The following is a 22,421-nucleotide window of genomic DNA, read 5'->3' on the forward strand; positions in this document are numbered from 1 at the left end:
TTGTTTTCTTCCGCTGTTGTTTGTTTTGAATATAAGTACACATGTATTAATCATTTCTTCATTTAGTCGTCTAAAATACATTGAGCACTTACTCTGAGGTGTAGAGGGTATGGAAGAGGTAAGAAAGACATTATTAACCTGTCCCCAGGTTCAGGGTCTGGAGCTGGGAGAAGACACGCTGCTGGGAGTGCCATCACAGCGGGGGCTCCGGCGCACCTGTTTCCCTCTGTGCTGGACAGGCCAGGGTATTTGAAAGAATCCTCATTATCATAAACTTGGGGTAGTTGTGTTTCAGAGTGGTTCTGTTCGTTTTGCTTTACTCTTAGAATTGACTTGCTTTTCCTATTTCTCTTACCCTGCAACCCACAGGTCAGTTTTGGTGCCTATTCTAGCAGGCGGGCACCTGACTGTGCTGGAAGAAAGACTTTGGAAGATGGCAAAGAGCTTTGTGTTTGGGAAGGGTCGATATTTACAGTGTCTTTTTTGGGGGGGGGAGGGGTATCACCTTAGATGTGCCTAAATGAAATATAATAGCAATATAAATAGTAAGTATCTGCTGCCTGTCGGGCATTGTTTACATTTGTTTTCTGTTTTAGTTGCGCACCACAGTGTGCATATTAGACATTATTATCTACATTTTGCCAATTAAAAGATAGACTGTCAGAGATTAAGTAATTTGACCACAGTCATGCAGCTTTCTGTGTTGGAGATATAATTCAAGTCCACTTAACGCTTATTGTTAAGTTGATTTTTCTACTGATCCACTTTCTTGCTATTAAAATTCCTGAATTCTTGGCTATTTATGTATGTGTTTATCTATAGGATAAATTGCAGTTCTTATCTCTAACTTTGTCTTTCATTATAATTTCCCGTTTCTGAAGATACAAAATTTTAGATACAGGATATGGCCAGCAGGTCATCTTTTTGTTATGGCATAGTGTCTACACATCTTAGTTTTTAAAAAGTATTAATTTTTACTCCAGAGACACATCAGAGTGCCTTAAACTCATTTATCTTACTTTCTCTTCCTGAGTTTTTAACCTTGCCTGGCGGGAGGAGATTTACTCTGGATTTTATTTGATCGAAGAGACTTTTTATATTAGGTGGCAAGGAAAAAATATTTTTTAAATAGTTTCCTTTTATCTTGTTCTCCTCCCATGCTAGAGTTCTTTTTCTTTTTCTTAACATCTTTATTGGAGTATAATTGCTTTACAATGGTGTGTTAGTTTCTGCTTTATAACAAAGTGAATCAGCTGTACATATACATATGTCCCCATATCCCCTCCCTCTTGAGCCTCCCTCGCACCCTCCCTATCCCACCCCTCTAGGTGGTCACAAAGCACGAAGCTGATCTCCCTGTGCTATGCGGCTGCTTCCCACTAGCTATCTGTTTTACACTTGGTAGTATATATAAGTCCATGCCACTCTCTCACTTCGTCCCAGCTTACCCTTCCCCCTCCTCGTGTCCTCAAGTCCATTCTCTACGTCTGCGTCTTTATTCCTGTCCTGCTCCTAGGTTCTTCAGAACCTTTTTTTTTTTTTTTTTAGATTCCATATATATGTGTTAGCATACGGTATTTGTTTTTCTCTTTCTGACTTACTTCACTCTGTATGACAGTCTCTTGGTCCATCCACCTCACTACAAATAACTCAGTTTTGTTTCTTTTTACGGCTGAGTAATATTCCATTGTATATATGTGCCACCTCTTCTTTATCCATTCATCTGTCAGTGGACACTTAGGTTGCTTCCATGTCCTGGCTGTTGTAAATAGAGCTCATGCTAGAGTTCTTATCCCCTTTATGCTGCCAAAAAGTTAAATGAAAAAGAATTGTTACACTTAAAGTTTTCCTTTGTTAGTTCTGTGATAGAATTAAGACTATTATTTAATGGCTACAATGACTTTCAGGATTTTTTAATAGAAAATCATATTCTCATGCTTAATGATACTATATCTCTTTTATTACTATATCATTGATCCTGAAAAATCACTGCAGCTAAGGCAGGTGAGACTTAGCCTCAGCAACATGAACAAAGGGCTACGTAAAGGTGTGATTCCTTGGCATTCAGACTTTTGAAAGCCCATGTATAATATCAGTCATGATTCTTGGCATTGTTGGCTCTTGTTTCACACAAAGTTTTTTTCTTTTAACATGTTTTTTCTATGACTTGTAAAAATCATTTCTGGAAGAATCAGGTGTAGCAATTGAGCAAGAAACTTAAAAGGTATCAGAGAATGTTTAGGAGATCTGAATGCATTTGAAGGAAATAGGCATGAATTCAACAGATTTAAGCTAGAAGTAGATTAGAGGAAAAGAAAAATGAAGTCACACGTTTTTACCCATCCTTCAGTACGATTTGTATCTGTTTTACCAGTTAGTTATAGCTTATCATGTTTACCAGACATGTCGCTTATCACTCCTTTTCTTCCTGTCGTGTAGAAAAGTTGTAGTGTAGGGATTTTTTGGTTGTTCTCTCAGAGATGTTATATAACAGAATTTTCTTTAATATCTTATTTTTTAGTCTCAGAGTAAAATGACCTTGTATTTACAAGAAGGCATTGCGGGTGCTATTGTGTAGTAATTCTCACTTTTTTCGGTGTTCCGCCCACGGCCTCAGGTTTAACGTATAATGTGTGAGTTTTTTCACTGAAATTCATACCAGCACATCTTGCACTTTTTGCATGAATTATTGAAGTTTGAAAATTTGCTTCACTCTTCTGATGTAGGTAGTTACAAGGGCCTGTAGAGGGTCTCAAGACCCATGTTTTCTTTATCTTGTTTTCTCATTCCTGTGCAGCTTTCATGTGACATCTTTGTTTGTGAAAGTAGCTTAACCTTAGCGCAAACAGCTGCGGACACTAAAGCACCAGTTCCGACACAGTCGCCGTGGGGCGCTGCCGTCCGAGGCCGCTTCTCTTCTTCTGGACCGTGAAGGCCTTCCTGCTCCTGCCCCGTGTCAGTGCCTCCTGAGGCTCCAGTCCTGACAGGAGAGCTGCTCACCCAGCAGAGCGCTGGGAGTCTGTCTGCAGTCTCCCCGCCTTCTCAGCCGCATCACCAGGTGCTCCCACCTTTGCACCGCGTGGGTTTGTTGCACTCTGCTGCTCGGTGGCTTTGCAGACATCACCACGGCCCTGTGTGCACGGGGCGGCTTGTGCGCCCCCCTGCGTAGGGCTCCCCTGCACGGAGCCAGGCCCGTTCGTTCAGGGCCAGCTGAGGGACCGCCTGTCCAGAAGTTCCCCTTGATCTGCTGACCTGGAAGTGTTTACTGTGTCCTTTAAGTTTTGTAATACTTCATTTGTACTTAAAATGTAAACTTCACACTGTGAGTAGCCACGTGTAGGCTTTCCTAGAGTATGTATTTCCTGAGAGTAGAGTCGGTATCATTGTGTTACACAGTAGCGTGCCCAGCGCTTACTGAGCCTGGCGGCCTGGCTCCAGAGTCCGTGTGCGCTTGTCCAGCTGCTGCCCACAGACGGTAGGTGTTTGCTAGGGAGCGTGGCTGGCATGTTGTCCGCACTCAGGAACTGGTTGTTGAATGACCAAGAAGTGTCCGAACTTCGTGGCACCTCTTTCTGCTGTCACAGGCCTTTTCACGTCCTGTCTAGGTTTAGCTGTATTCTAGATCTGTGCTGGGGTGGCTTCTAGCCACTTGGGGCTATTTACATTTAAATTTTAATTCATTCACTCATTACAATGAAACAAAAGTGAACATTCAGTTCTCCAGCCACACAGCTGCACCTCGGGTGCTCGGGAGCCGTTTCCACCCTCACAGAGGTTCCCCCAGGACGGCGCTGGTCCAGGTGGGTCTGACTCCTGTCTGAGTGGTCCCTGCGCACATGTGGAATGACTGTGTGCTGTGCTTCTAGCCTTGGAGTCACGTGGCAGACCAGTGTCCTGTGTCAGAGTCATCCCAGAAGCACAGTTTTCTGCACACCTTGTGCAAATGCACGGTTCTGTGAGCTGTAGCAGGGAAAGTGTCCTTTACCCAGCACACCACCCTCACTGCTCTGCGGAGGGAGCAGATCTGCTTTTCCTACAGAGCCCTGAGTTTAGAGAGCTGGCCGAGCCCTGAAGGGCAAAGGGAAGGTCTAACCTGCCGGCCCTCTGTTAACTGCAGTTGGAAAGCTTCCCTGTAAGGACCGATGGCCCTGCAGCTTGCTTACTTATCCCACTTAGAGGGACCCTCCCTCCCACACAGAAATCACCTCGGGGCCCTTGCTGTGTGGTCCCACTGATGTTTGCGTAGCTCTTTCCGGTGGTCTCAATTTCCACCTCAACTATGTAGGGTAATAGGGAGTCCTCATTTGACAGGCAATGAAACTGAGTTTCAGAGAGAGATTAAGCAACTCACCCAAGTGAATCCTAAGCAAGGAGTGAGTTAGGACAGAGGACTTAAGGCCCTCCGGCCTCATGTTCAGAGAGCTCCTGATTTGACTGTTGGTGCCCAGACCCTGCCCAGGGGCGGCACGACCACGAGTGACCAGATTTCTCACTACAAGAAGATCTAGATGACTGTGACTATGATTTCTTCTGATGATTTTTGCTTTAATTATATTAATATTTAAATTTTCATTAAATTTGTATTAGCCTTCTCTTCGTATATGCCTCTGCTTGAATTAATATACAGAAATCTGGAGTGTGCAGGAGGCGAGAATTTGTTGTGTGTGGCGTCGAGGCAGGGCACTTGAGGTGTATCATCAATCCCCGCAACTCCAGACGTAGGTCTCAGTATCCCTAATTGATAGTCCAGGGGACTGAGAGCCCGCTGACTCGCTTAGTTTTTCCCAGTGTCATAGTGTAAGTAAGTGCTGGTCTGTGATTTGAACCCATGTTTTTATTACTTCAAGTCTCACTAAATTAAGCTCTTCTTCCATATCATCATTAAATTATACACTCTCAATGCAGGTGTCAAAAAGCTAGACAGTCGTGCTTGTCTGCAGGCTGTGCGTTAATGGGCTGCTCTGGGAGTGCCATGAGCAAAAACAGGTGAGAGAATAACTCGATTAAGCATTCACTTCGGGCTATTTTTGAACTCTCCTCTGAGCAGCTTAATTTTACATTCATTTTATGCTCATGTTTTGGCTTCGTTTGTTCCCAAGCTTGAGATCATGGAATTTAAAGGACTTGGCTGGTTGTAGCATTTGTATGTAATACCTGTAATACAGTTTCTTTGTCAGAGGCATAATTAACAATATGATTTGTACATCTCCTGCCTTTGGTATTCACAGTACCAGACTTAATTAGTTTGTAAACTTAATTAGTTCTTGGAATAGCAAATGTTTTGAAGATGATAAACACTTTCCCTCTGAATAATGTGTTGAATGGTTATATATTCGTGCAAGTTTACTCTATGCGTCTCAAATTAGGGTGCCGATAGGTCTGCTTCTCAAGGTAAACATCACCTGCAGTTGCCTAGTCCCAGATTACATTGTCTTCCTGTGCTTTTCACAAGGGAAATCAGAGATGTAGCTCAGATAATTCAGCCTCCAGGATATTCATTACGTTACCCTGAATGGAGACCGTCTATGCTAATGTCATTACGTAGATGCCGTTTTCCCACACACTGATGATCATGGTGGTATATGCTGCAGTGGGAGTGGGGAGTAACAGGCACACCACTCCCACAGTACTTGAGTTACCTCCTGTTCTCAGCTCTCCAAGATGTGGCCGAGGCCCAGGAAGCAAGCGAGGAAGCGCTCTCAGCAGGTGAAAGAGATGCTGCCCAGGAAGGCCTTCTTACCATTCATAAATCACTGGTCTGAAAATGTTTATTGGGTTTCCAAGTAATAACGAACTAGAAGCATCAAATTAGAAGGTGCTGATGCCATTAGATTAGTGACTTCCACCCCCAGACTTGGGGATAGGTCACACAAACCTGGGTTTCCCCCCATTTTTACACACGCAGAAAGGAGGGCTCAGCGAAGCTAGTGACTTGCCAGTGACTCTCCTGTGGTCAGCTGCCCCCCGACCCCTGTGTCCTCCTCACCACTTCACTGCCTGCCTGGTTTGTCGCTGATGGGGGCCCAGCGTGGTGCCTGGCACACAGTACTGAGACGTCCAGCCTGTGGAGTCCAGGGACTCTCCACTGTACTTCCAGGAGCTTACCAAGGTGGTGTGTCCGTCAGCATCTAGTCAGGTAAACAGGAATCACAGCAGGCATTGTAACAAAGGAGATTTAATATAGAGGATTGGTTAGGGAGGTGCTAGAAGACTGAAAAAGCAAATGAGGAATACTGAAGTAACAGAAATAGTAACACAGGCTGTGCCGCGAGCCAGCACCATCAGGGCTGGAGACACAAAGAGAAGACACGTAGGAGGAAGTGTTCTGTGGAGCTGGGACCAAGGCCCGTTGAGTCTGGCTACTCAGGAGCTTGTAAAGGGAGCTCAGAGGGCTGGGACTCGGGCCTCTGAGGAGAGGGTCCTGGCTTACTGAGGAGGTGCAGAGAATGTGGGGGAAATGTGGAAATCAGTCATGCCAGAATTTGGAAGCCCTGTTCTGTATGCTGCCAGGAACCTGGAGCAAAACGGAAGGGATGGTGCCCCTGCCTCCCTCCTCTGGCACCCCAGATGCAGAAGCTATAGGGAAGCACCGGCAGTGGAGAAACGGGGCTGGTAGATTCCCTGCCCAGCCTTCCCGATGGTGTGTATGGAGCTGAGATGATAGCTTAGTAACTGGCATAGATGGTTTGCTTATGGAAATGAAAGATAGATGACTTCCGTTTTGCTTAATTTGAACCTTGGGTGTTCTTAAAAGTTCATCAAGTCTTACTGGGCCTTTCCATGAAGAATATCATCATTCATTCTCACTCAACAAATATTTTTTGAATGCATGTTATATTAATGATGAAGAGCCAGGTACTGGGCATGTGATGATTAATAACACAGTGTTATTTGTATAAGAGCTAGTCAGTGAGACAGATGACAGGGACGTGTGTAAATCTCAGGGTCGAGAGGAACCTTCAAGTTCAGCTTGCCATCAGGCGTTTGAATCCTCTCTAGAACATTCCTGCCAAGTGGGTCCAGCCTGTGCTGGTCAGGCCTCTATAGATGAACTTAAAATCTCTTCAGGGTAGCTAGTTCCCTCTTCAGAAAATGCTGTTTTTAGAATCTTCATCTCTAAAATGAGTGGTAGCTCCTTTCTCTATCTCTGCCTTTTAGTTTTAATTCTATGCCACTGGCCTTCTTACCGACCAAATCTAATCTCTCTTTTGTATGACATGCAGAAATAATTGTATATAAGTTAATGATTCTCTCCTGAATTTATCCTTTAGGATAAGCATTTCAGTTATTTCAGTTGGTTTTTTTAGATAGTACTTTTCAATTTTTCCCATTATTTCCTCCCTTATAGAGCCTTTTAGACTTCTTTTTTTCCTCTAATCATCCTCCTCCTGTCATCCCCCTTCCCCGATGAAATAGTGATACTTTACATGTACTGTATATCTGATTATGTATGGGGACCATTTGGTGAGCCAGTAACCATTGTTGCTGTGAAAATTGGTAGATTCTTGAAAGTCTAGGGGAACACTTCTCTGGATTCCTGTCCATGTTATTAGTCTCTGTGTTCTCATCTTAGTTTGTTACTTGTTCATAGAATAGATCAATAAATTATCCCACCTCTGTGTTTTAAGAAAAGAGAATAGAGGACAGTCAGACATTAACCTAACATGCTCGTTGTTAGTTTTAGTCAAAGTAATGCTCTGTATTTATCCTTTGATTGTGTCTCATTTACCTGGGCAGGCCATGCAGTGCAGTTCTGTGAAGTTAAAAGTTATCTGTATTTTCAGCCTTAAAATAGATGGCCCAGTTGTCAGTAGATTTGACAAGTGGAACCCACTAGAGTGCATGATTGCTTAACCAGATACTTCATGGTTGAAGGACAAAATGAAGACAGAAGAATGCTGTTTACTGGCCTCAGTGTAGTTATCTTTCTGTAAGACCCTAGATGATTTTAATGTACAGCTTGGTCTAGAATGTGAAGATCTATATGTAACTTGACAAATCCCTTTAGGAAAACCCCCAGTGGGAATGTCCACCGTGGAGAGATAGCATCTGACTCATACGGAGAAGGAAAATATGAAATGTGACTGGAGAATGACCTAGTACGGGTAATACATCCTGGCTTTAAATTGATGTGGGAAGGTGTCCTCATTTTCAATACTTGTATGTATCTGTGTAGAGATATATCCTGTCCTCAGAGGCTGTGACTATTAAATAGTGTGTACAGCTGGATTGTTTATCAGTGTTTTAACTTTCTATGGTGATTAAATCTAAGTGACAAAATATGTTTCTGCTGTAATTGTATTTTGTTTTTAAAAAGTGTTTTATGCTTGTTCGGCAGTTTTTAGGTAGCTTAGAAGAGCATTGAGTTGTGAGGGAAATATAGTATTCTAGGCATCTTGTATGTTTTTGTGGGTTTTTTTTGCGGTACGCGGGCCTCTCACTGTTGTGGCCTCTCCCGTTACGGAGCACAGGCTCCGGATGCGCAGGCTCAGCGGCCATGGCTCACGGGCCCAGCCGCTCCGCGGCATGTGGGATCTTCCCAGACCGGGGCACGAACCCGTGTCCCCTGCATCTGCAGGCGGACTCTCAAGCACTGCGCCACCAGGGAAGCCCTCTTGTATGTTTTGTACTAATATTAAGCTGCATTTTTTTTTTAGTGACGTTTATTATTCTAGCATATCTCTCATGATTTCGTCAATATGCCTTTTAAACAGCATCAGAGTCAGTGTTCTGGGGGATCTGGTTGTAATCCTTGATCATGCTATTTATTTTTAGAATTATTTTTATAAAGGTGAACCTGTAAGTAATCATTATATGAAAAAATAGGATTTCATGTCTTAAGGATTATTTTCCCCCAATTATTCTAACTCTTTGCTGCATAAGTAGAGACTGGCTATGATTCTGAAACTGACCTAAAAATGTAGAGCCAAAGCGTGATCGTATCCTACTTTGACTTTATTTTGAACAGTCTGTCACACCCACAGAGTTTGTATTATTGTATATCTAACCAATAGAAAATATTCATTGGTAATCTTATTAGATACGAAAGTAAAGGAGAGCAAAATGCTTGTATTATATGGCTGTTATAGAATATCATTAGTACAGTCATATTTCTATCCCAAAGTGTGATAATGCCTGCGGGATAAATGAGAAAGACATTGACTCTTCACACAAAGGAAATGGGTTTTATAATGAGTGCAGTCTGAACAGAACTAATCTCTTTCTTGGATCATTACTTCACCTAATCATAAAACCTTTTTTTAATTCAAATCCTTGCAGGGCTCTAATTGGTGACCTCTGGAGCCTGATAATTGTTTAAGATAGCTGGTCTTTTGCAGTATACTTAAAGATGTTTGCAATTAAAAGTGAGAAATGTGGTTTAACCCTTAGGCAGGTAAAACTAAACAGTAGATTTTCCTTTTCTTGTCTTTAGTAGTTAATCCCATTCCTCCTCCCAATAGTTACTGACTTAAGTCATTATTGACTTCAATTAACCTGATGTATTGTTGTCTTCATTTAGTCTGTGGGTTTACCAAATCTTCATTTGACAAATGCATTGGGATACATTAAGAATAATCCTGGACTTCCCTGGTGGTGCAGTAGTTAAGAATCCGCCTGCCAACGCAGGGGACATGGGTTCGAGCCCTGGCCCGGGAAGATCCCACATGCCGCGGAGCAACCAAGCCCCTTCGCCACAACTACTGACCCTGCGGCTGTGCTCTAGAGCCCGCGGGCCACAACTGCTGAAGCCCACGGGCCTAGATCCCGTGCTCCGCAACAAGATAAGCCACCGCAGTGAGAGGCCCGCGCACCGCAATGAAGAGTAGCCCCTGCTCGCTGCAACTGGAGAAAACCCATGCTCAGCAACGAAGACACAATGCAGCCAAAAATAAATAAAATTAAATTAAAAAAGAGTAATCCTGAATCTTTTGGAATTGGTCAGTTTGTGTTGGCAAGAACTCCTAGCCTCTTCTTTCTCTGTTGTCTAGGTTCATCTTTCTGCCTTTTTTGGGTGATTTAAGTAGAAGCTGAGACATTTCTTTGCACCCAGTTTCAATAAATGCTTATTTCAGAACTTTCCTTACTACCAGATGAAAGTGAGTCAAGAGAGAAATTTGCCAGTGTTAACCATTAGGACTGGTAAAACTGGGGGACCCTGAGCCCTGATCTTTTGTTGTGCCTAGAAGCATCCTGGAAATTAGTTTGCGCTGTTGTACGTTTATTATGTCTTCGTCTTCCTCTGTTGCTCCTGTTATGTTTCTCAGTAAACAGCGGGTATTCAGTGAATGCAGTTGACTGACTATTCCTATAAAATTCTGTTCGTATATTGGAGGTGGAATTTAATCTGTTATGTTACCTGTTGGCTCAGGAGGTTTTGTTTTGTTTTGAAGTGTCGACAGAAATTAATCAGTCAATCTGAAATTTTATTTGAGCCAAATTGAGGGTTATAACCCAGGAACAACCTCTCAGAAAGTTCTGGGAACTGTTCTGCCGGTTCAGGCTCCAGAGGTCACGTATATAAACCAAAGCGCAGTTATATACGTGTTTGAGACAGAGGGCTGTATTCTAAATGATGTATTATTGACAGTTTACACAATCCAGATCTAAGCTTACAAAGCAGGTAGTGGGCCATGGGTCAGCGTGACCCCTTACAAGATTCAGAAGGAAGGGTATCTTTTAAGGAGTTGTCCTGTGGATTCTAGAATGTTGCTCCTCATGGTTGAGCAGGTATTTCTGCCAGTGGGGAGGTTCGGTTGATGGCTAATGCAGTTCCACAATGCACAGTAGAGGGGAGACAGGAGGCCAAAGGGCAGAGAAACCTTTTTATGTTTCAAGTTTTCTTTTCTTGCCATAAAATACGAATTTTATTTCACAGAAGCCAGTTGTGAGTATTTTGAGGGAGAAGCAAACCTTTTGAGAGTCAGAGAATCCTGCAGTCAGACTTTAGCTCTGCCACTTACTAGGTGTACAGGAGAAAAGGGGGTGGTAGTTCCTGTCCCAGCGCTCTGAGAAGTTCTGTGGCCTTCGTGTGTGCAACCAGGGTAGTGTCTAGAATACTGTAATTGTTCAACTTGTTCGATTCCTTCTACCAATTTTAAGGAACATCTCACCTCTGATTTACATTCCTTGGTGTTTATGGTTTTAAAATTATAAAAACCCTTTGCGGGCTTCCCTGGTGGTGCAGTGGCTGAGAATCTGCCTGCTAATGCAGGGGACCCGGGTTCGAGCCCTGGTCTGGGAGGATCCCACATGCCGCGGAGCAACTGGGCCCGTGAGCCACAACTACTGAGCCTGCGCGTCCAGAGCCTGTGCTCCGCAACAAGAGAGGCCGCGATAGGGAGGGGCCCGCGCACCGCGTTGAAGAGTGGCCCCCGCTTGCCGCAACTAGAGAAAGCCCTTGCACAGAAATGAAGACCCAGCACAACAAAAAATAGTTAAAAAAAAAATCCTTAAGCTTTCCCATTGCCATTACTAATAAGGCTCAAACTCTCTTAAAAAAAAACACACACACACAAAAACCTTTGCAATCAGAAGTTTATTTTGAAAATTGTTAGACTTTAGTACCAAAATCCAGTGACCTCCTCATTTCTGAAGGTCTTTGAGTCTTTCCCCTTGTTTAAATGATAAATTTACATTTCACTGGGGCATTGAATGATCAACATGTCTTATCTTTGTATTTTTTTTTCTGCCATGATGGCTTTTTTTTGGTGAATGACTGCATATATTTAAGGGGATGAAAAGGGGCCAGTACACTGGAAGCATGTTTTTTCTCTTAAAAATAATTTGATAAAATTTGTTATAATAATTCTGAGTAGTGCTCAGAGTTTTTTAGTTAACCTTGATTTGAATTTGTAGAATCATATTGCTTTCACAAATTCTTCTTGAAATCCGTTCTGCAGTGAGATACATGTAAATCAGTCATCACAATTTAGGCTTATTCTGCTGTGCCGTTTATTTCTGTTTATGGAAGATTATTTGCAAGATCATGAGCTGTATGAATCAGTCTAGTCTGGGCAGGTTTTAGTGTACTCAACTCTGGTTTGAATCTAATAGGTGTTCTGTTAGGTTTGGTTTGCTTAAATAAAATAATTCCGTTGTGAAAACATTTGTCATGTTGGAGGTTAAGGAATATCGTTTCTGACCAGAAGGCATAATAACATTTTAGTAATCTGTCAAACAGAATTTACAATGGCTGTGAACACTATATATATTTTAAGATCATTTTAAATCCTCCAACTAGGCTCTTGTATTATTTTGAAATAGCTGTCTGAATGTGGAGCATGTAGGTATTATCATTCTGCTTATGTGGACTTCTTGTTTCATTATAGATCCAGGCTAACCTCTGTCCTTTAGTAAGTTCACACATAGTTAAGGTCCTTGGGAAAGGGCGGGGGGCAGCTTTTGACCATATTACTGTCTGCCCTAGTAGTTAATTGTGCAGGCTGATTTGCATTATTTATACTTATCTGAACCTTTCATGAATTTTTATTACATAGCTTTTAAACAGCTAATGAAACAGGCTTTAACATTAGCTGAATCTTAGCGTGAATCCTGCCTTGGTACTTACGAACTGTCCAATCTTTGGCAAGCTTCGAACCCATTTGAATCCTCAGGGTCTTATTCTGTAGAATGAAGGTGATAGATCATAAGTTCATTAGAATAAAGAGAGACCTTAAGTCAAACATGCAGCCCTTAACCTGGTGAATCATTGTCAACAAAGTCATGATAATTATTATTTACTTAGTACTGTCGTAGTAAGTGATCTCTAAAATGATTTTCGTTACTTTTCAGTATTTTGCTGTGTAATATTATATGTGGTGTAAGCCCCAAAGGAAACTTTTGTATGTACCGGAGGCATCAGACACTGTTTAAAGCTTCCTTCAGTTACCAAAGATGTGGGGCTGGATTGCTGTTTTTTGCCTCACCAGTTCCTCTTCCACCCTCCTCCGCTCTGTGCCCGGGGCTGATGTGGGTGCCTGAGGGCTGCATCAGCAGACACTGTCACCCTCTGGCTTCTGCTTGGGTTGCCCCTCCCCCGTGGAGCCACCAGCAGCAGGTCTGCAGGAGGAAGTGAGATCCCAGAGTGTGTTCTCTTTGGCTTCGCCCCTGTTAGGTTAGCACAGGCTGGCTGCTTCCTCTGGGGAAGTTGCAACCCCTGCCAGGCTGCCCTCTCCGTGCAGTCTCTCGTTCCCTTTCCTTGCCCCTTCCTGCCTCCCAGCTTTGTTAGGACCACGAAAGGAGTTAAGTGTGGGGAGGGGACTGGCAGTCTGTTGGAGAAGACAGACATTTAGTAGGAAGTTAACACCTGTGGTGAGTATCATGCTGGAATACTGCGTTGTTTTGGGTAACTAGTCTGGGAATTCAAAGACTGTCTTTCTAGGAGGTGGAATCTAGGCAGAGGCACCAAAGAGAAGGCTGTTATTCCAGGAAAAGTCCCCAGAAGTGTTCCAGTCTTGGGGAACAAGTACAGAGGCCTGAACCTCGGTGAGCTGGTGCTTTAGAAGCCGTGAAAAGCTGGGCATTAGGTTAGGGGTAGAGGGCAAGGGAGGGGAGAGGTGTGCAGGCACACCTGTGTGTTTGCTCCAGCCCGGGTGTCCTGTGGGCTTGATGCCTCCTCTGAATACGAAGGGTTTGCCTCTCTGATGGCTTTCTGTCCAAATAGAAATAAGCCCTCTAGTTCCATCCCTCATGCGCTGTTCATGGGACAGATTGTCTTATCATCCAGCTGTGATGTCATCTGCGCTCTCTCTCCACACTCCATCCATTCCATTTCTGCTCAGGCCCCCCTTTCCTTGAGGCTGGTGCCCATCACCTCACTCCTTAGCTGACAGCTCTCAGTATCTCCCTGTTGTTACTGGACCCTTATTATATCAGTGTTGACCTTAAGAACCTGGCCTGCCTATTCATGCTTTTGTCCTCATTTCTCCTCTGTGTTGGGCGCAGAGAACCACCCCCTCTTCTCACCCTGGTTCTTTCTGCAGGAACCCAGGATGTGGGGTGAGGAAATGGAGTCCATGTCTCAGCTTGTTCACTGACTGGCTCTACAGTGGCAGGAGCTCGTCATGATTACTTGTGTGATTTATTCTATTTTGTACTGTTAAAGGAGGAAAAGGGCGGGGGGAGTAAAACTCCATGTATCAACTGCACCGTCTAACTGGTCAGATGAGGGAATGTGAACTGGTGTTACCCAGGGTTACTTTACTTCACTGAAGAACTCATCGGCTCTTTGCCTGGCAAACTCTGTTCCTCATCCTTTAAGAACTTAGCACGCATTTGCTACCTTTTTGAATAATTTTCCAAGTTCCAAAGCTGTTAGTCCGTTTTCTGCAACACTGTGTACATTATATTAAATTCGTTTGTTTACATGCCACAGATTCTGTGTATTTTCTTCCCAGCACCCAGTACAGTTTCTCCAATGTATCAGACCTCAGTCAGTGTTTTTTGGATAGATACCTGTTCCTCTCTCCCTCACTATGTGAACCCCATTGCATTGGAAGTATTATTGGATTCTCAAGATAAAATATTGTGCATGTAGTTTCCAGAAACACGTCTGTTGCTTCAAGTGGGATAGGCAGTCCAGGTAAATTCCTCATCACAGTTTCAGTGGAAGAATATTTTAATGAAGAGCTTAAATGAATGATCAAGAGAGAGTCAAGCTCTGGATTTTCAGCCAAGACGCAAAATATAAACATGGCAATCTCTGTATACATTCTTATTTTATTCTGTTCCAATATTAAAAAAAAATTCTGCCAAAGTGTTTAAAGATTTAAAATTTGAAGGGTAAAATATTCACATAATTCAAAATTTTAAAACAATGTAAAAGAGAGATACCGCGAAAGACCTATTCCTGTTTCTTATCCACTGCATTTCCCCCTTGACAGTTAATCACTGTTACTCGTTTCTTATACAGAAGAAGTGAGCTATTTTCTGTGCATATACAAATGAATATGAACATATATTCTTACACTGTTTTACACTGTGTGTGTGTGTACGTGTACTAAACAGTTATTTGGTGGAGACCTTTTCCTATCAGAACATAAAGAGTTTCCTGACGTTGTAAAGTAGCTGTATGTGATTTCGTTGTATGGCGGTGCCCTAGCTTAGTAACCAGGTTCTTAATTATAGACATTTAGATGATTTCCAGTGTTTTGCTATTAAAGACAGTGCTTTAAATGGATAACTTTGTATGTAATATTTTATAATCTATCCAAGTATATTTGTAGGGTAAATTTGTAGAAATGGAGTTGCTGGGACAAAGGAAAATGTCAATTTAGATGTGTTTGATTCTGTGAGAGAATTTAAGCAGTTTTTTTTTTTTTTTTGCGGTACGCGGGCCTCTCACTGTCGTGGCCTCTCCCATTGTGGAGCACAGGCTCCAGACGCACAGGCTCAGCAGCCATGGCTCACGGGCCCAGCGAGATCTTCCCGGACCGGGGCACAAACCCGCGTCCCCTGCATCAGCAGACGAACTCTCAACCACTGTGCCACCAGGGAAGCCCTTAAGCAGTTTTAATGAAAATTCACTAGTTTTTCTTACATTGGAAATTTAACTTATTTAAATTCAAAGATTATTTTGCTGTGTTTTAGAGGATTAGTGGATTTTTAGTATATTTGGTAGGCTAAAATGTAAGTGGCCATTGCTTAGGGAGGCTCCGTACGGGACCAAGACAAAAACAAAAAGAAATGGAAAAACAAAAGCCAAAAAAGACATAACTGACACTAGATTTCCAGGTTGACAGAAATTTGGTGTCCATGGTTTGAAAGCATAGCATTTTAATCCCTTCCATCATCTAAAACCTAATCACACATTTGCTTATTATTTCTGCACTGGGAGATGGCATTGGTACATTAAACTGTATGTAACAAATGTAATCTAGGGATTAGTGAAAGTCAGATCCCCTATGTGTTCCACCTTGAACATCTGGCTGGATTTTCTATGGTTGACCTTCATATGCTCCAATTTACTAAAAGGTTAAATCCACCTTGGTAGGTGTCCAGTGCCTTCCCTTCCCTAAGGAAGACCGGAGGGGTAGTAGCCTGAGTTTTAGAATATGAAACTCCCAGTTAGGGACAGTTTCAAGATTTCATTAAATCATCTTGTACACTTCTGTTACTTTGCATATTACTTTATTGGACTTCATAAAAACATCAACCTACTTATAATCTTCAGTCAAGCAGAAAATGCAAAATTGTTGATTGAACAACGCCTAAAAAAACAGAAGTTTTGAGCAGTTTTGAATGTTACCACAGGAGGTCACAGGGGCCTGAGCTGTGCTGAAAACCAGATCTGTTTGATGCCAGTGACAGGAATGGGGCTCTTTCCATTGCTATGTGGTGTGTTAGGTCCAGTACATGCAGACCTACATGCTTTAACATGACATCGGGCTTTAAACTTTTTTCTTAAATAAATCTTAAACAGTGAAATATTATATTTCATCATATTTCAAAGCTTACTTAATGAAACAACTAGGTATTTTAGCAATATAAGATTTGCAAAGTTGACTGGAGAGGAAATGAGGTATTCTATATATTTTTTCTTTTAAATTTTACTTTCCTCTTTAAAATCATAGACATATCTCAAACTTTAATATATGGTAAAATATATAATTTTTTCTAATTTTTTAATCTTACCTTTATGACTTTCCATGTTACTTCAAATGTTAAACATCACTGATGCAAAGAATAACATTTTGAGTGCTGATTAGGGAATTAAATATTAAATTATGCATCTAAGTTCTCAAAATTATAAAAATGCTTTGTTATTTAAAAAGAAGATAGGTAGTTAGATATTTTGACAAATGTATACATAACATTAAAAATCCTTTTTTCTGGTAAGTTTCAGTGTACCTAAGTTTGTTAAATCTTCTCACTCGCTAAAGGTACTCCCAATTATAGCATAAATGGATAAATAAAAATAAAATGTGGAATTTATTTTCTTCTACTGATTAAAGCTGAAGTCAGTGGAGCAGGTGACATGTGACTTATTGCTTTTTACTGAGGAAAACAAAGCTAATTTAGCTCATATCCACCATTAGTTCTACAATTTTCAAACAGATTGTATATGTGCATGCCTGTGTGCTGATTTATCCATGGAAAATTTCTGAAAGAGTATATAACATTCTTTATTATTACCTCTGGAGTATGGGTATAGGAGAAACTTTCTTTTACTTTTATATTCTATGATACTGTTTTAACTTTTCACCATATGTATATTTTATTTTTATAGAAAGATGTCAAAATTAAAAGTACCCTGGAAGAATTTTTTCCAGCAACAATAACAAGAATTATCTATGTAAACGTTTACATTTCACATACTTCTGTTTCAGTGTATATTGTTCCCATGCAGATTCTATATAGAATGATCAGTGTTACAGGATCAAAACTTAGGATAATACAAGAAAGGAAACAAAATGATCAGCTCATTTGGAGACTTAGTAATTATCTTTATTTTTAGAAGCTTTGGTCGGAAGCTGCAGAGCTAAGCTAGAAATGGTAGTAGCATTGTGCATGAAGTGCTTTGTGAGTATCGTGGTGGGAGGGACTGAGTTTCCCACTGCTGCTGCTGCTGCCCAGTTGAGGAAAGGGACCGTAACACATAAAAGGTAGTATTTAATGTGGTTGAATCTCGAAGGAGATGTGTGACATTAAAATCATCAGAATAACATCACAAGAAGAGACAAGAGCATTAACAAAGCCATGAGCTTGTAATTGGGCTTGTCACTTGTGAGGAGGGAGGATTTGGTTGGGGAGGTCGACTGACAGAAGGTTGTCCAGGGCTTTTAAGGCCATCTTGGAGAACCCATTCTTGATGGGAAACGCCTTGGAGAGCCAGGCGGGGTTTGATAAATAGGGATGTTGGTGCTTGGTAACGGTGAGCTGAGAATAGTCTCTGGCTTTTCTTTGCCATTTGATCGGCCTTTTCCTAGGATTCCAAAAGGCCCCAAAGAATCTATTTTTATGTTTGTGTTTGTTCCCTTCCATTAGCTTGGGCGATTGAGATTTCACGTTGTAGTGCCCTGGTGTGTGCGTTTTCCCGCTGTACTGGTGGAGAATCATCCAGACAATGGGACATATGTCATTACTTGAAAAAACTGTAGCCATCTGAAGTCCATATTCTGTACTGGGTTTCTTGCCACCGTAGAGCTAAGGAGAACCCCCAGCCTGTGGAGTTCTAAGTCAGACACTTCACAGTTGTCTGTTTTTCTTCCACAGAAATAGAAAAGTTTCACAAAGGAGAAGGCAAGGATGAAGAAAAGTACATTGATGTGGTGATTAATAAGAACATGAAGCTGGGACAGAAAGTGTTGATTCCTGTAAAACAGTTCCCTAAGGTAAGACCGTGAGCCTGCACTGCAGGTGTGTCAGAGCTTATCACAGGGGAGCGCACGCTCCGTTTACGTTCTGTTTGGTGTGTTCTTGAGGTGTTCTCCCTTAGCACGACGCCCCAACACACATACTTTTACAATCAGGTGAAACCTTATTTGGTGATTCTGTCCCTCCTGTTTGGCGTGAGTTGCGGAACCCTAAAATTTATTCTTCTGAGTTACATTTTGGACTTTGGACAGCCTGTTCAACTTCTTCCTGCTGTAGTTTCTTTGTTTGTAAGATAAGGTTGGATTGATAAGAAATAAGATTATCCATGTTAAATGCTTGGCCATAGGGTTTGGCACATAAATGCTTAAAATATTCCCTAATTATTCTAGAAAAAAGTTTGATTTTTATTCACTGCAAGTGTTATTTTATGACATTTGGCACAGTTACAATAGGTGCTTTAAAGTCTCATTCTAAAATCTTGATCATCTCAGATTTGGCCTAAATTGATCTTCTTTTTACTCTGCTTTTCTTTTTTCTTTCCTCTGAGTGTCCATGTACATGATTTATGCATACTGTTGTATATATTAGTAGTTAATTTCTTTTGATTGCAGAACAATAATCCAGTACCTGAAAATACCACAATGTATTTATCCATTTGCCTGGGCAGTTTTCAGTTTGGGGTGATTATAATTAAATTTCTGGGAACCTTTTCGTACATTTTGTGACCATACGTTTTCATTTATTTTTAGTAAATATTTAGGGTTTAAATTGCTGTGTATTTAGTTTTATAATGAATTGCCGTAATTTTTTTCCCACAGTGGTTGTATTTGTGGCATTTCTAGAACAGTGCGTGCAAAGTTGTGGTTGCTCCATATATCTAAATCCATATTTGATGTTGTCAGTCTCCTTAATTGTAGCCATTCTGATAGGGTATTGGTATTTTCTTGTGGTGTTAATTTGCATTTCCCTGTTGATTAATGATTTTGTGTACTTTTTCATGCACTTATTGACCATTTATATATCTTCAATTTTGAAGTCTCTTTTTAGATCTTTTGCCACTCCCTGAGTGGGCTGTGTGTCTTCTTATCATTGAGTTGTAGGAGCTTTTTTTTAATATATCCTGGCTACAGATCTTTTGTTGGATATACGTTTTGTGAATATTTGACTCAGTCTGTGGCTTGCCTATTATTTTCTTAACAGAGTTTTTTGATAAGCAGAAGTTTTAAATTTTGATGACATCTAATGTATCAAGTTTTTCTTTTATGATTTTACCTTCTGTCAACTAAGAAATCTTTGCCAACCTCAAGGAAATGTTAGAGTCCTTTATAAGTTATAGTCTCCTGTGTTTCCTCTAAAAGCTTTACCATTATAGCTTTTAATTTTATGTCTGTGATACATCTCAAATTAGTTTTTGTGTATGGTGTGAGAAAGACAGTCAAAATTCATTTTTTCTTCATATGGATATCCAGTTTTTTCAGTACCATTTGCTGAAAGATATTTTCCTCCCACGGATTGTGTTGGCGTCTTTGTTGGAAATTGGATGACTGTGTTAAGTGAGGGTCTATTTCTGTACTTTCTATTTTGCTTCATTGATCTATTTATGGATCATTATGCCAGTACCATACCATCTTCACTACTGTTGCTTTTTATAGTAAGATGTGAAGTTAGGTAATGTAGTCCCTTCAACTTTGTCCTTTTTCAGGATTGCTCGCACATAGATCCTTTGCAATTCTATATAAATTTATTGTTTTATTTTCACAAAACATTCTGCTGGGATTATGATTGCAGTTGCATTGAATCTGTTGATCAGTTGAGGGAGTTCTGACATCTTAACAATATTAAGTCTTCCCTTCCTTGAACATGGTATATCTTTCCATTTAGATTTTTAATTTCTGTCAGTAGTGTTTTGTACTTTTTAGGGTAGAGGTCTTGTCTTTTGTTGAACTTATTCCTAAGTGTTTCATGTTTTTTGAACACTCTTGTAACGTATTTCGAAATCTTGTTTTCCAATTTTTTTGCCTCTACTATAACATTTTGCCTCTAGTATAAACCTTGTATTCTGCTACCTTGCTAATAAATTCACTTGTTCTAGCAAGTTGTTTTATAGATTCCTTAGAATATGCTATGTATATAATCATATCATCTGCATAAACAGTTTACTTCTTTCTTCCCAATTTTTATGCTTTTTATTATCTTATTATTGTATTGGCTAGGATCTCTAGTATAATGCTTGAATACAAGTGGTGACGTTAGGCAGTTTTCTCTTGTTCTCAGGCAATGTGGAAAACATTCAGTATTTTACCATTAAGCATGGTAAAGCTGTGAGGTTTTTTTGTAGGTGACCTGTATCTGGTAGAGGAAGTTTTCTTCTATTTTAGTTTTGCTGAGAGATTTGATCCTGACTGGGTGATGAATTTTGTTGAATACCTTTTCTGCATCTATTGAAATGAACACAGGATGTTTCTCCTTTATACTGTTAATATAGTGAATTTTATTGATTGATTTGGCTAAATTAAACCAGTTTTGCATTCTTGGGTTAAACCCTACTTAATGATGTATTATCCTTTTTGTACATTGTTGGATTCAAATGCATCTGTATTCATGAGTGATAGTGGCCTATAATTTATACACACACACACACACATATAGAAGTGTTCTTTCCCTCCCCCCCCCCAAAAAAAAAAAAGAATGCATGTCAGTTTGGTGCTGTTGTTTTCTTTATTATTAGATAGAATTCACTAGTGAAGCTGTCTGGGGCCTGGAGTTTGGTGGTGAAAAACTCTTTTCAAATACGTATATTTATATATGAATCAAATATAAGTTCTTCAATGTCTTTAATTGACAAGGCACTAATCAGATTTTCTATTTCATCTTTTGTGAAAATTGTTTTGTGTTTTTCAAAGGATTTGTCCATTTCATCATAATATTTCAGGTATTGCTTCTTTAAATACTTTTTCTGATCCTTTCTCTCCCCGCCTTTTGAGACTCTTAATTACAGGTACTTTCAACCTGTTGATATTCTCGAAAAGATTCCTGTGACTCTGTTCACTTTTGTTATTAGTTTTTTCCCCCTCTTCTTCAGTTTGGATCATTTCTGCTACTGTATCTTAAACTCATTGACTCTTTCCTATGTTATCTTTATTTTTTTGGTAAAGCCTATCAGATAAAATTTTTGTATCAGGTATTGTACTTATCTGTTTCAGAATTTATATGTGATTCATATATAAATATACGTATTTGGAAACATGTTTTTTTCTTTGCCGGGATTTTCCATTTATTGCAGGTGTTATATTATCTTGTGTAATTGAGCACAGTTAAAATAGGTGCTTTAAAGTCTCTAATTCTAAAATCTTAGTCATCTTAGATTTGATGTGAATTGATACTCTTTTATCTTGATAATGTCATATATTTCCTATTTTTTATATGTTGAGTAATTTTGGATTGTATACTGGACATTGTGTTATACTGTGGAGATTGGATTCTGTTATGTTTCTTTGAGGGGTGTTGATATTTTTGGATTCAGATGCAGACTCTGTCGGATAGGAGTGCAGAACTCAGTTTACTTCTCAGTCTGACTTTTGCGTTTATTTTTGGCATACATGACTGACAGATTTTATACACAAAATTTGGGGCTCCTCAAGTCTAACTCTCATTTCTAGTATTCCTCCCACACATTTCAGGAGGTTGCCTCAAACTCTGCTACGCAGCTAAAAGCTCTACAATCAGTGAATTCACCCAGCCATTCCCTTCTTCCAAGTCTTGACTCCCTTGTAGAACCTCCTTGCTTTTGAGCATTCTGCGGAGGCTTTAGATGTTTGCTTTTTGTATTTTGTTCAGCGTTTGAGAATTTATAGTTGTTTACCTAGAGACAGCCTGTTAGGAACTTACTCAGCCATACTTACAAAACTGAAGATATATAATACATTTTAGTAAACAGAAAACTGTTATGAGCATTTTATAGACACACTAATTACTAAACACAGCATGGATTATGGGAACTTTTATAAATTGATTCACCAGGCTTGATATGCTCAATATGCAGTAGGTAGAAAGATGCACAGACACCATCCCCAACTTTAAAGAGTTCATAGTCTGGTAGATAATTA

At 40.4% G+C, this 22,421-nt stretch overlaps 1 protein-coding gene across 19 annotated transcripts in view; it reads left to right on the forward strand.

The window, feature by feature from the left end:
• Nucleotides 1-22,421, forward strand: part of KHDRBS3 (KH RNA binding domain containing, signal transduction associated 3) — a 207,104-nt gene that overhangs the window by 51,569 nt on the left and 133,114 nt on the right. For 18 of the 19 annotated variants that reach the window (XR_007472965.1, XR_007472966.1, XR_007472969.1 and 15 more), the window contains one exon: nucleotides 18,214-18,332. Coding sequence is in view for 12 of the 19 variants with exons in the window: in XM_049700903.1 (XP_049556860.1) it covers nucleotides 18,214-18,332 (119 nt within the window). In the remaining 7 variants the exon portion in view is untranslated. Of the gene's footprint in view, nucleotides 1-13,164; nucleotides 13,312-18,213; nucleotides 18,333-22,421 lie in introns of those variants that run through there. The other variant, XM_049700900.1, reaches the window with a different exon arrangement.

This window comes from Orcinus orca, chromosome 17 (assembly GCF_937001465.1).
Source record: "Orcinus orca chromosome 17, mOrcOrc1.1, whole genome shotgun sequence".
NCBI classification, from domain to species: domain Eukaryota; kingdom Metazoa; phylum Chordata; class Mammalia; order Artiodactyla; family Delphinidae; genus Orcinus; species Orcinus orca.